Source organism: Arvicola amphibius, chromosome 4 (genome assembly GCF_903992535.2).
Source record: "Arvicola amphibius chromosome 4, mArvAmp1.2, whole genome shotgun sequence".
NCBI lineage: Eukaryota > Metazoa > Chordata > Mammalia > Rodentia > Cricetidae > Arvicola > Arvicola amphibius.
This window is the reverse complement of record NC_052050.1, coordinates 55067254-55080650: the sequence shown is the minus strand read 5'-3', so window position 1 is coordinate 55080650 and position 13397 is coordinate 55067254. Positions and strand designations below refer to the sequence as shown.

General features: G+C 44.5%; 1 protein-coding gene across 1 annotated transcript in view; it reads right to left on the bottom strand.

Annotated features, from left to right (window-relative positions):
* The window catches only part of Dnah9 (dynein axonemal heavy chain 9), a 342434-nt gene that overhangs the window by 68549 nt on the left and 260488 nt on the right, over window positions 1-13397 (bottom strand). Inside the window, exons 52-55 of the mRNA XM_038324554.1 lie at window positions 11693-11881; window positions 8097-8332; window positions 2814-2936; window positions 1391-1595 (exon numbers count right to left, since the gene is read on the bottom strand). Coding sequence (XP_038180482.1) covers window positions 1391-1595; window positions 2814-2936; window positions 8097-8332; window positions 11693-11881 — 753 coding nt within the window. The remainder of the gene's footprint in view (window positions 1-1390; window positions 1596-2813; window positions 2937-8096; window positions 8333-11692; window positions 11882-13397) is intronic.

Sequence of the window (13397 nt, the reverse complement as noted above, 5' to 3'; positions counted from 1 at the left end):
ATCCTGTATAATAGTGCTAAGCATTTCTAACTGCTGAGCCCTTGCTCCAGCTTCTGTTCTGTCTTTTACAAACTCAGATCTCAGTCCAGCCTGAGGCTAGGACTTTCTGTTCTCTTCTGGAAACACTTTGTACCTGGAGGCTTTCAAATCACTTAGAAATTAGCTCAGATGCCAGCACCTCACAGAAACTTTCTGATTAACTACTGTTTAAATTAGTTCCCTTTAGCTGTGCTTGCTGGTGTATGTGTGCACGTGCGTTCTCTCTCCCTCCTTCTCTCTCTCTCTCTCTCTCTCTCTCTCTCTCTCTCTCTCTCACACACACACACACACACACACACACACACGATTCTGGCAAATGGGAAGCAGAGGCATGAGAATGGTGAGTTTCAGGTCAGTATGGCCCTCATGTCCTTGTTTTAATTTCCATATTATTTTGTTTCATTTCCAGAAAAATTCTTATTAGTAGCTAAAAAGACATTATTTCTCAGTTTGCATTTCTACTTCCCATGTTTCTCCGTTTTGCACTGAGCTCTACAGACTGCTACATGGTCTCTGCTGGGTCTTCCACGTTATAATCTTGTTTGTTGTAGACTTAGACTCCCGGCCTCTCTTGACTAATGCATGATGGGGAGAGTTGCGGGGAGCTTTGAATTTCATCTCACATATGCTGTGGAAGGCTGACCTGTATTAGCCAAGATAATCACATTTAAAGAGAGGAAGGAAAGCATGCTCATGCTATGGACTGAACTATGCTCCCCCAAATTTGTATGCTAAGACTCTAATCCCCCAGTTGACTATATAGCGAAGTTCTTAGGTGTCAGAGGGGAGCCCTTACTAGATGAGATTAATGTTCCTAGAAGAAACACGAGAGAGAGCCTCCTAGCTCCATACACGTATAACGGTTCATGTGAGCAGGCAGCTGTCATCAAGCCAAGAAGAGAAGCCTCATAAGCAACAGCTATGCCAGCGCCATGGTCTTTGGCTCCCAGACTTCAGAACTGAAAGGACCTAGGTTTCTGCCGTTTAAGATGCCCGATCTGTGCCTTGAATTGACACAGCCCCAGCAAGGGTGTCCCTGCTTCTGTTACCCATGCACAAGTTAATCCTTCTAGTTCTAGTTGTCTCCTGGGGAGTATGTGAGATCCGATGGCCATGTATCAGAGCCCTGAGCCAGGCCCTGCTCTTGGGGACTGGAATGCCCAGTCCCCCAGCTATCCTGATGCGGTTCCTCAGCTCACCATATTCTCCCTTTCCCAACTGGGTGTTCACAGGTGACTAGGTAGGGTCTGGACTCATCCAATGTCTTGAAGAACCCATTCTCTACAAGTCCAGGAAAACTGCCCCCTGGCGGCAGAGCATTGCTCCCCGCCTCAGGAAATCTCGGACACACCTTCAGCTGCTCCAGGTCTGGTCGCTCCATGCTGACCACAGCGGCCAGCAGTTGGTCCTCCAGGCCATCCCTGGTCACCGTGAAGTTGATCAGGGTGGCCTGAGCCTGTAGCTCAGGCTGGTAGTGAGGGTTGGCCAGCTTGGTGTGAAGGATGAGCCGGAACCTGGGATTGAATTCACACTCCTTGTCGCCGATCTTAATGAATCTGGAACACAAAGGCTCAAGTGAAGGTGGGGTGCCTTCAGGTAGGATTAATTGTAGATTGTTTTGAAATAAAAGCATACTCAAGCACTATTATCATATCATAATCACTCCTAATTATGTCTAACAAACTACCTAGGACCTTCCTTTGCCTTAATGTTGGGAGCGGGTTGGAAGGACTAAGTTTTGGAGTCACGATGTTTCATTTCACACTGTAAAACTCGAGCATAGCTGTCCGCACTGTGTGAGTATAGATTCAGACGCTACGGAAATGTCCCAGCAGATGGCAGCACAGAGCATGGCAGAAGGGGCATCTCCTTGCCATTGGCAGGAAGATCTTGGGCAAGCCAGTGGGCTTCCTTTATCTCAGCTAGAAAGAGAAGGGTTTTGATGGGCAAAAATAATTAAGCATGGAAGCAGGTACTGTCTAAAACACAGAAGGGTAACTTGGGGACTGAGCAGCTGGTAAGGTTCCTGCTAAGGCTTGGATGTGGTTTGTCCCCAAAGATCCATGTACTGGAACTGCTCCCTGTCTCCCATGTGGGCCCCCCCACCTCATGTACTCCCACACAATGCCATCTGCCAGGTTTTTATGTTGTAAAAAGACTCTTGTTGGATGTAGCTGGTCAACTTTGGACTCTCTGTTTCCCAAACTGTGAAGTATACAAATGAATTTTCTTAATAAACTACCTAGTCTTGAATAGTTCGCTATAGTAACAGAAAACCGGTAAGGGTGACCGCAGAGTCAACCACAGCTTCATGTCAATTAGCACTTCTACCATATCAAATGGAAACCCTTCTACTTCTTCTCATTCTCTCATTCCTACCAACCACCTCTTTCTTCTCTGTATCTGCTAAGCCTTCAAAGTCACAAAGGGTCATCAAAATGGCAGGGAGCTGAGTTCCAAGCCTCACAGATCTGGCGTGAATAAAATGTTTGTCTTAGAAGTCTTTCTGCTTTTGACATTTCCCCATAGGGTTCCTTTAAAATTGTGCACCATGGCCAGTAGAAAGAGGGCGAGGAATTGCAGGCTTCTAGAAGCCTCTCCAGAATCCAAGGGCAATGATATGCCCTACTGCTAGAGGAGAGGAAGGTCGGCCAGCTTCGGAATGCTCCCAGACCTGAGCCGAGGGGAAGAGGTCTAGAGGGGTCCTCTCCACAGCTCTACCCAGGGCAGTGGACCAGTGCTGTGCACAGGGCAGCAGTGCATTCGCGTCTCACCGTCCTTTCTTAATGACTTCTCTCCCAAGCAGTGGTCCCAGCACAGGATCAATGGTCTCCTCAAGGTTCTCCATCAGCACCACACCTCCAGCTTCCAGAGCACGCTCTATGGTCTGAAGGCAACTGGGGAACAAGTTAAGCAGTGTGAGCTCATGAATGCACAGATCTGGGGCAATGCAACAAGACCACCGTGCCTCGGAGGGAAGTGCAATGCAGGCAGGGAGGCCCAGCTTCCAGAAATGTCTTCAGCTATTGTACTTTACTTTACAATGATGTTTCTGCTACACACACACACACGTACACACACACACACACACACTATTTATATCTTTTAGAAATAGAAATGACAAAATAAAAAGGAATATGAAAATTAATCCTGATCCCTCTGCCTGTTATGTACAATTCAGTGTTTACTGTGGACATCTGGCTATTTGAGTGGTCCTTTGGTACTGGGTGATTAATTTGGGGCCCCATGGAAAACAGAACCAATAAGTGCTCTATTCCACTTTACATGAAACGATGTTTACACACAATCTGCAGCCAGCCTTCCATACACTTTTATTTATAATGCTTGATTCAGAGAAACGTTGTGTAATGCTGCATAGGATTATTAATGACCAGGGAGAAAGTCTGTACACGTTCAGTACAGATGCAATTTGTACCAAGTGTATGGCTGGCTCTCTGTGCAACTTGTTGGTATGGAGAACTGACCACATTATATACTCAATTTTGGCTTTTATATTATTGAGTTCATATGGCACTTTTGCTTTATACCTTAGTCTTTTTTTACATAAAATATAAGCATTTCCTCAACAAATTGAATATTCTTCCAAAGTAATTTTTAACACATGTGAAGTAAGATTCATTATACTTAAGAATAGATTTTATCCATTTTATGAGAACACTAAAATGGCACGTGGTGTATCCCTTTAGCACACAGCACAATGGTACAGGCCACCAGTTACCCTTGTATCCCTTTAGCTCACAGTACAATGGTACAGGCCACCAGTTACCCTGTATCCCTTTAGCTCACAGTACAATGGTACAGGCCACCAGTTAACCTGTATCCCTTTAGCTCACAGTACAAGTTGGTACAGGCCACCAGTTAACCCACAAATAGCTACTTTTAAGTCTCACCTTAGGAGTCCGTTAGTGTTGCAGTTCTGAAGGGAAAGGCTTCCCCAACAGAAAGTGTTACCTTCTCATAGTGTGGAAGGTTTCCCCAATGCAAGTGTTACAGCTCTGAAAGGAAAGGCATTCTGGCAATCGGGAGCCAAGGAATACCACAAAGTCACATTGCACAACAAACCTCTCATAAGAGATTTATTAGAAGGGAAAAATCCAGAAGGGTGGCTGCGTCTGCTCAGATGAGAAGCAGCAGGAAACTGAGCAGAAGACAGAGTTTCTGTAGAGTTTCTTGGGGACTGGAGCTTCCCAGGGTTCCCTGGGATTAGAGGGATATTTTGTGGCTGGACCTTGGAGCAGGCTTAGGGATTGGTGGAATTCTTTGGTCTGATCTTGAGGCAAACTCAGAGATTGGTGGGATTCTGTTTCTTTTCCCTGGTCTTGGGTCAAGTCAGGGTCAAGGGGTTTCTCCTTTACCCTGGTCTTGGGGTTAAGTCAGAGTCAGGGTGTTTTTCCTTGGCCCTTTTGCCCTACAAGTCCTATACAAATATAGGAAACATATACTTTTCTGTCTGTCTGTTTTTAAAGATTTATTTTTATGATTTGCATGTAGTGTTTGCTTTTGTGTGAGTGAAGGCTGAAAGAAGAGGAATCAGATCCCTTGGTACTGGAGTTACAGATGATATGTGAGCTGTGGGCACTGGGAATTGAACTTGGGTCCTCTGGAAGACCAGCAATGGCTTTCCAGTCTTCCTAAACACTCATAAATGACTTTTATTAAATTGTTAACACACAACAAAGGGATTATTTCAGAAAAACCTTGTGAAAAAGAGACTTTGAGTCTGGTGAGATGGCTCAGCAGATGAAATCACCTGCCACCAATGATGACAGGCTGAGTTTGATTCCTGTAAACTGTAAGACCCTCAAGGAGCATGAGTGGCCAGGCCCCTCTCCTGAGGCCTTCCAACTGTCAGGTTCTACTCACAGAACACTCTTATCTGCCCTACAGAGTAAAAAGCCCAACCTCAGGACTTGAAATCCCACCAATCCCCACCCACCCATCCTGGAAAGCTCCATCTCTAAGAAACACTATATAAACCCTGTCTTCTGTTTATTTCTCCACTGCTTCTTGCTTGAGCAGAGGCAGCCACCTCCTGGATTCTTCCCTCCCTATAAATCTCTTGTGTGAGCTTTGTTGTACAGTCACACAGTTTGTGTGACTTTGTATTATTCCTTGACTCCCAGCTGCCAGGATACCTTTCCCTTCGGAGCTGTAACAATTTGGGGAAACCTTCTTCTACCAGAGCAGAGCTGTAACACTTGCAGTGGGGAAGTCTTTCCCCTGAGAGTTGTAACGCTTTGGAGAAGTGTTTCCCCTCAGAGCTGAAACACTTACAGAACCCACACCGTAAAAGGAGAGAACTGACTCCTGCAAGTTGACCTCTGATCTCCAGGACAGGTGCCCCAGCCCCAAGTAACTAAATATCAAAAACAAAAGCTTGAAAAGGGATGTCAGCTCTTAGGACTGGGAGATTTTCTTTCTTTTTTTTTTTTAAATATTTATTTATTATGTATACAATATTCTGTCTGTGTGTATGTCTGCAGGTCAGAAGAGGGCACCAGACCTCATCTCAGATGGTTGTGAGCCACCATGTGGTTGCTGGGAATTGAACTCAGGACCTTTGGAAGAGCAGGCAATGCTCTTAACCACTGAGCCATCTCTCCAGTCCCTGGGAGATTTTCAAGAGGTATGTGACTTGCTTTCTGTATCTGAGCCATAGGAACAGGCTTAGTCTCTTTTGTGCTGAGGGTTGCTAGAGTTCCTAGTTTGAGAAAATTATTCTAAATTTAATGTTGCAACTCTATACCACAGGGCCTCCATTTAGATGATATTTTAAGTACCGTAGATCAAAATGATTGTGTAAAATGCAGAAATGGCAACAGGTCACTCCAAACTGAGCAGGGAATCATTACAAATATCTGCTTCTATTGGGTGACCAGAGCCAAGCTAAGACAAGTATTATCACAGACAGGATTCCTTCAGAGTGTGTATTCAGGGTACATTAAGAACTTCATGAAAAGCTGGGCTGTTGCGCAGCTGACAGAGTGTTTGCTTAGCATGCATCAAGCGCTGGGCTTCATCTCCACTACCACATAAACTTGGCTTTGGGGTTTACTCTGTTTTCAATGGTTTCTTTTACTTAAGCTTGACTGCCCTAGAAATCACTTTGTAGACCAGGCTGATCTGGTCTCTGTCTAGCTCTGTTTCCTAAGTAGGATTAAAGGTATGTGCCACCACACCCAGGCCTATGCTTTTCTTCGACAATTAGAAGCCAGACTGGGTGGGGTCTTGCCCTGAGGTCACCACTCCCTTTATTCCATTTAGCAGTAGGCCTTTCTTTATCTGTTTATCTCCTGAAGCACAGGACTTCCTGGTGCCTCCTTTCTTCTCAAACTGTACATTTTGTATTTTTCCTTGTTCAGCTTGTTCCTTTTCGTTATATCTGCATAAGAGTGGCCACCAATAACCATTTGTCATAGCCAGTACCCGGCTGTTTTGAAATCTCCTTGCCAATGTTGTTAATCCAAAACTCTTCAATTTAGCCTCAGGCATGTTTTGGACAAGTGCAGAAAATGGCCACATTCATCACCAAAATATCACAACAATAATGGTATATAGACCATATCTTAAGATTCTACTTCTCTGAAACCTCTTGAGCTAGGCCCTTATATTTCAAATCACTCTCAGCATCACTGTCTTCCATGCTCTTTCTAGAATGGCCTCTTAAACTCTGCTTAAAGCATTCAACTACTTTCCTAACCCACAGTCCCAAAGTCCACATTCCTCCAAACAAAAGCACCGTCAGGCTTATCACAGTAATGCCAAAGCCCCAGGAACCAACTTTTGTTCTATCTCTGTGAAAAGACACCATGATCACAACAACTTTTATTAAGGAAAGCACTTTTTTTAAAAAAAATATTTATTTATATTTATTTATTATGTATACAATATTCTGTCGGTGTGTGTGCCTGCAGGCCAGAAGAGGGCACCAGACCTCATTACAGATGGTTGTGAGCCACCATGTGGTTGCTGGGAATTGAACTCAGGACCCCTGGAAGAGCAGGCAATGCTCTTAACCGCTGAGCCATTTCTCCAGCCCAAGGAAAGCACTTGATTGAGGTTGGCTTACAGTATAGGGAATTAGTCCATTATTATCATGATGGGAAACATGATGACACACAGACTAACATGGTGCTGGGGAGGTAGCTGAGAGCCCTACATCTGGATCAGCAGGCAGCAGGAAGAGAGTGTGAGCCACTGGGCCTGGCTTGAGCATCTGAAATCTCAAAGCCCACCCCCAGTGATGCACATCCTCCAATAAGGCCACACCCATTCCAACAAGGCCACATATCCTAATCTTTCAAATAATGCCATTTCATATGAGCCTATGGGGACCATTTTCACTTAAACTACCGCAGTTAGATTTCTCAATTTTATTCAGTCCAGGATCCAAGCCTAGGGACTTGGTGCTACCCACTTTTAGGGTGAGTCTTCTTACTTCAATTACCTCAATCAATGGCCAGAAACTAATCTAGTCAAGATGAATCCCAGCAGGCATTCCCAGAGGTGATTATGATATTGTCTATTTGATAACCAATATTAATTGTCAAAGAGACAAAGAGACAATTACCACCAGAGATGGTGATAAGGTATGCCCAGATAAGAAAAAGTACAGCATCCTTTTAAATGGTATGTAATAGTTGTACGTCCTTGTGGGGTATAGGGTGATGATTTGATTCATGTATATCTTATGCAATGTCAAGGTAAACAGGGTTTCTGCTTCCTTAAACATTCACCATTTCTTTGTGTTGGAGGACCATTGAATTCTTCTTTTCCTATGAAATGTATACTAAGTTATGAACTACAGTCATTCTATTAACCACATGATTCCTAAAGAGAAAGAGCACAGAGCTGGTACCCAAGTATCTTGCTGAAATATGTCCTAAACTGAGAGGAAAATGTGTAAGAAATAAGGAGGGTTACCTGATGGGGAGATCAGAGAGAAAACAAATCCACTAGGGCTTAAGTCTGCTCCATGCAGTGTTTCCTTCTTAGACAAATGGCAACAGTGTCAACTTGTGTGCCCATTCACCTACCCCTTCTGGCCAAGCTGGGTGACTCGGAGCTCTTCTCCATACTTGCTCTTGATCCATTTGATGCCCTGCAGTTGAGGGTCGACCATAAGCGGCCAGCGCTCACAGTTGATGAGGATGGTGGCATTTTCCATGGACATGCGGTCTGCAGGGAGGCCCTCATTCTGCCAGGCAGCCACATCAGCATCATCAGTCAGCATCCTCAGGGGGTCCAAGGTTGAGGTGGTTGGGATGGGAACCTGATGAAGAGGTGACAGGCATACTCTGAGTGGAAAGCCCCACCTCTGTTGGGGGAGAATACATAGTATCTTACTACATAACATAACCCCTTTAAAAGCACAGATCAACATGCCCCTGAAGAGTGCTGTCCTGGCTGTGTAATTGCTATGGAAAGCATCTTGATAGATGATTCATCCTGCAACCAACTCTTTGCTTCTCAGTGTCTTCATCTTAAACCCCTTCTACGGCTCACTTATGTCTTTTTTAAAAAAATGACTCATTGCATGTGAATGCATGCGTATATACGTGTGTGGGTGTGCATGTACCATGGCATGCGTGTGGAAGTCAAAGTATAATTTGGGGGAACTGGTTCTCTCCCTCTACTATGTGGGTCTCCATGGTCTAACTCAAGTAGTTCAGCTTGGAGACCGAGCTATCTTGCCAGTCTGATTATTTATATCTTAATTTATGCAATCCATAACCATGTGGACATTTACTTCTCTGCTATTTTTTCTGTTTCTTGGGTTGGCAGAACTGGCACACATAGACCATTTTTCTCTTCTCACCTACTTTACCCGCTTGCAAAGGGCTGAGGAAGCTTCCTTCCCTCTACATCAATCTTCCTTCCTCAAGACTGTTCATCACAAGGCCCCCCCTAGCAAGCACACCTGCTGGGGCTTGCTGGGGAGCACACCCAAGCCCTGAGAACTCCACCCACGTCCCTCTGTGTACCTTCAGAGCTGGAAAATTCTTTCTGTTTTTCTATTTTGGTCTCTCCCAGTTCACCCAATTCTTCTATAAGCAATATTTTCCACCGACTTACATATCTTTAAAAAGTGATAAACTCTATATAGTGTAAAATGAACCATCATAAGGCCTACAGTTTGATGGAGGATAGCACATTCTCAGTGTTATACAGTCTTCAACCCGATCAATCTACTCCCAGGTATTTTCATGACCTCTCATGCTCATTAAACAATTTCTCCCTGTGTGTCTCCACCCCAAGCTCCTGGCAATTCCTAATATGCTTTCTGTCTCTATAGATTTTCTTATTTTGGATATTTAATAAAAATGGAATCATACAAGATGTGACCTTTTGTGTCTGGCCACTTCCATTTAGTATAATGGTTTTGAGGTTTGGACTTTATACCCTTTAAACTTTTTGATTCAACTGTCTTTGAAATTTGCTTTGTGTAGCTACCTCTGGAAAGCTGTGTAACTCTTTTTAAACTCCTCTTCCTTAAGGCGTGTTCAATTGGCAGCCCTTTGGTCATATGATCCCCAGGACAGAAGTGAATGTTGTCTCACAAAAATCATTGACTTACTTAAAACACTGATATTTTTGTGAGTTTTAAGTTTTTGTCAACTTAATCACATGGTTATAGAGTATGAAATTTATAGGGGAGAACATCATGCCACAATTAAAATAAGTTTAAATGAAGAGGAGAGAAGGTCCATGCTATAGCATCATGTAATCTCTCTCTCTCTCTCTCTCTCTCTCTCTCTCTCTCTCTCTCTCTCTCTCTCTCTCTCTCTCTCCAACATCTTAACTCTGTAGCTCAAGCTGACCTTGAACTCATAATCCTATCATCTCAGCCTCCTGACTGCTGTAATTACATATATATTACATATATATGATATTATGCCCCACTTGGAATACATTTCTGATCTCAGGATAAGAATTCCAAGGGACTGAATTCCCTTGAGATGCTTAATGTAGACAGGCATGGTGGTAGAGGCTGAGGCAGGAGGATTGTGAGTTTAAGGTAAGACTGAAACGTATAGCAAAAACAAAATAAAATAAAGCAAAACCAGAAATGTGTTTTATCATGTTCTCTTTGTAATCTTACAAATAAAACATTATTCTGGGATTCGTAGACTTCACCAGACTGCTTGCTGTGGTTCAAATGTGTTCCCAAAAATTCAAGTGTTGAGAACTTAACTCCCAGAGAGCTGGTCATTGTGGCTCTGCCCTGTAAATGGCTTCCCTTGATATCTTGGGAGGGAATTAGTTCCCGTTAAGTGGGTCACAGACCTGAGTTTGGTCCCACCTTTCTCTCTGGGTCTCAACTTTTCCTTCCTCTTCTGCCTTCTGGCATAGGATGTCAAAGTACTGAGGCCCAAAGCAGACTGCAGCATCATGAACCAAGTAAATAGCAGTTCTTTATTGATAGCTGCTCTCCAGCAATGTTTCAGTGCCAGACAATAGACCCTGCCAAAGGCATCGATGGCACAAGAATGCTCATGCATCACAAACAAGCCCAACCCCCCATGCCGCTAAGAGCCACACATCTTCTCTCAGTCCTTGGTTCTTCCACCAATTTTCTCCCATCACAAGTGTTCAAGATGAATGAGAGTACTGCTCTGTTAGCTCAACTGGTTAACACAATGAATGCCACTAGTCACTGCTCAACTTGTATCTGTGCTATTTCTAGTTCTGTAACCATTTGAAACCAGTCCAGCAAATCATCACGTGGGTAGAATTTTATGAGTAGATCTGAGAAGCCTTAGGCATCGCTATACAAATGCATTTTGCATTCTAGGGCTGTAGTTATGGGTGGAGTTTGGGATACGCCTCAGGGTTCGCTGTGAATTGTGCCCACTCTTTCTGTTGCTGAAGTCTGTGGACCTGATCACCTCCACTGGACAATACATACGCTGAAGCCATCCTGGCCTGGCATGTCTTTGGTGTTCCACTGGCATGGCATGTAGGACACTCTGAATTTTTGGCTAGTGTTTGGGAACTGAGGAGCCTGAGTGATAAGGATGTGCCAAAGGAATGCTAGGGTCTAGGTGAGGCTTGAAATCTCCTTTACTCAGCAGCCATCATTTCCCCACCCCCATTCCTTCGTTTTGATATACAGAGGGAGGGTCTGGGAATAGTTACACAGAGGTGCCTGCCCATCTGCATGGCCCATGGAAGAGCACCTGAGCACTGATGACAACGTGGCTTTTATAGCTGTGTTTCTGAGCCGTGAGTATAAACTGTATGTTTTTGGGACCCAATGCCAATGGGCCAGGAAGAACAGAGAAGGAACTTCCCCCACTGCTCCTATAAAGCCCTCTGGAACAGAGACATCTTTTGGTGTCTCCCAGGTTTTGCCACTTGGAAGTCAGTCAGGAGGTGGAGTTCATCAAAGAACCAGAGCATGGAGTTCCCATGAGAACCCCATCAAAACAAGGTTCTAGGTGAACCAGAGGATAGAGGATCATACCGCCTGCAGTGGAGAGGATATGAGTATGTATGTCCCATGCTTGGTACTCAGTGGGCATGTCAGTGTGTATGCAAGAAGTACTGGAAGGTTTGGGTTAGGATGGTCATGTGATCTCAGTGGTACACACAGGCTGACACAGTCAGGACAGATTCAGGCCATACATACCTTCAGCTGGTTCAGGTAGGGTTTCCAGGTCCCATCCATGAGGCTCTTTCGGTATTTTTTGGTAAAGAAGCCCAAGTAGGAAACGAAAGCTGTAATAAGAAGAATATCTCCACATAATGTCCTTTCCTGCCGTTTGAAGTTCTGCACAGCCTCTGCCCACCTCACGTTTTCAGAAGCGAGTCCTCCAACCTGCCATTTAAAGGGTGGAAAGGAGAGAGAAGCGTCAGATGGAGCCCACAGAGCTGTGTCTTTAGTCACGGAGCTCACGTGCCATATGTCCACATGAGTCCCAGAGAACCATTGCAAATTCTTTTCTGTCATGCCACCCTTTCCATCAGCCACGTCCTGGCTGCAGGTGACACTCCAGCACACAAGCCCCTACTCTGTGCATCACATGGACTGTGGGATGATATCAGGTTCTGGATGCAGGTTGGAGGGCTCTGCCCTTTCTGCATGTGGAGACAGCTATACCAGTTCTGTGGAGTATTGTGAGGACCAAACATGTTCATGTGTGTTACCGCTCAGCATAGTGCCTGGTCTGTAAGCCATGCTAGGATTTTCTTCTTTCATCTCCCTAAGTGCTGGAGATATGAAAATAAAGTCAAGTCCACGTGCCCTAATAATTTCCCAGTGGGTGGGAAGACAGAGGTGAATTCAGACAGAAGAAGGAGTATACACCCTAGTGTATACAAAGTACCAGAGACTGCAGAACATACTTCAGCTAACCTGGCCCATTTCTGGAAGACATCTCTCTTCTTGGGAGAAGACTATCATACATTGTGAGAGCTGGCAGAGCAAGAAGTGATTGGCCAGCCCAGCATGTCCTTGTCCCGTTCTTAGACTAGAACAGTGGAGTCCAAGTATCTCTACAGAATGTTGGTGGAGACAGAGTGCTTTCAGAGCCCGTATGTCCAGACACCCAGCCCTGTAACCTGGCATGGCAATGCATTTGGAGAAGTCCCCATTTGATGGAGAAGGCTGTGCCGAGTTTCGGAAGTCAGGTAAGGAGCTTGATGGGAGGGCGGCTAGCCAGATCTGGCCAGTTTCTTACATGTCCACAGGGGGTCATCTTCAAACCAAACTGTTTGGTGAAACTGAACATCTCAGAGTTGCACAGCAGCCGTAACTGTAACCACCCATAAATGTAGAGACATATTTTTCTACCCGATCTTGCACCCAAACTGATAACATGCGTTGAGATGGTTTTGCACTAAGTACTCAACCAGCTCTCCTACTACATGCTCAGCCTGTTGCACTCTGACCTGCCTTAATGAGAACAATGTAACCAACCTCACCATGCCTTGCCCTTCCCACATAATCAGCTTTTATAACCCAAGCTAGTACATAGCTTTAATCCTAAATTATGTACTTCCATGCTCCTGACCCATAATAAAGTACGTGTATGAATACATGTGTATGTGTATATGTATGTAATTATCACTGAAAGCAGCCAATGGGTTAAAACCAACTTAAAAAAAAAATCCCATACGCACCGAAAGCAGTATGTTCTTGGTTGCTAAGATTTGTGTGGTTTTGAGTGCTATTCTGAGTCAGTCAAATAACCTCTTCCCTATAAAATTCTGTTAAAGATTTCTGTTGAAAAATATTTCCCATTTCTTTCCCATACCATTGATTTCTGTTCTGTTCGGTAAACCCAGAACAAAGTCCTTTGTTAGGGACAGACAGACAACAGGTCCAGGTCAGA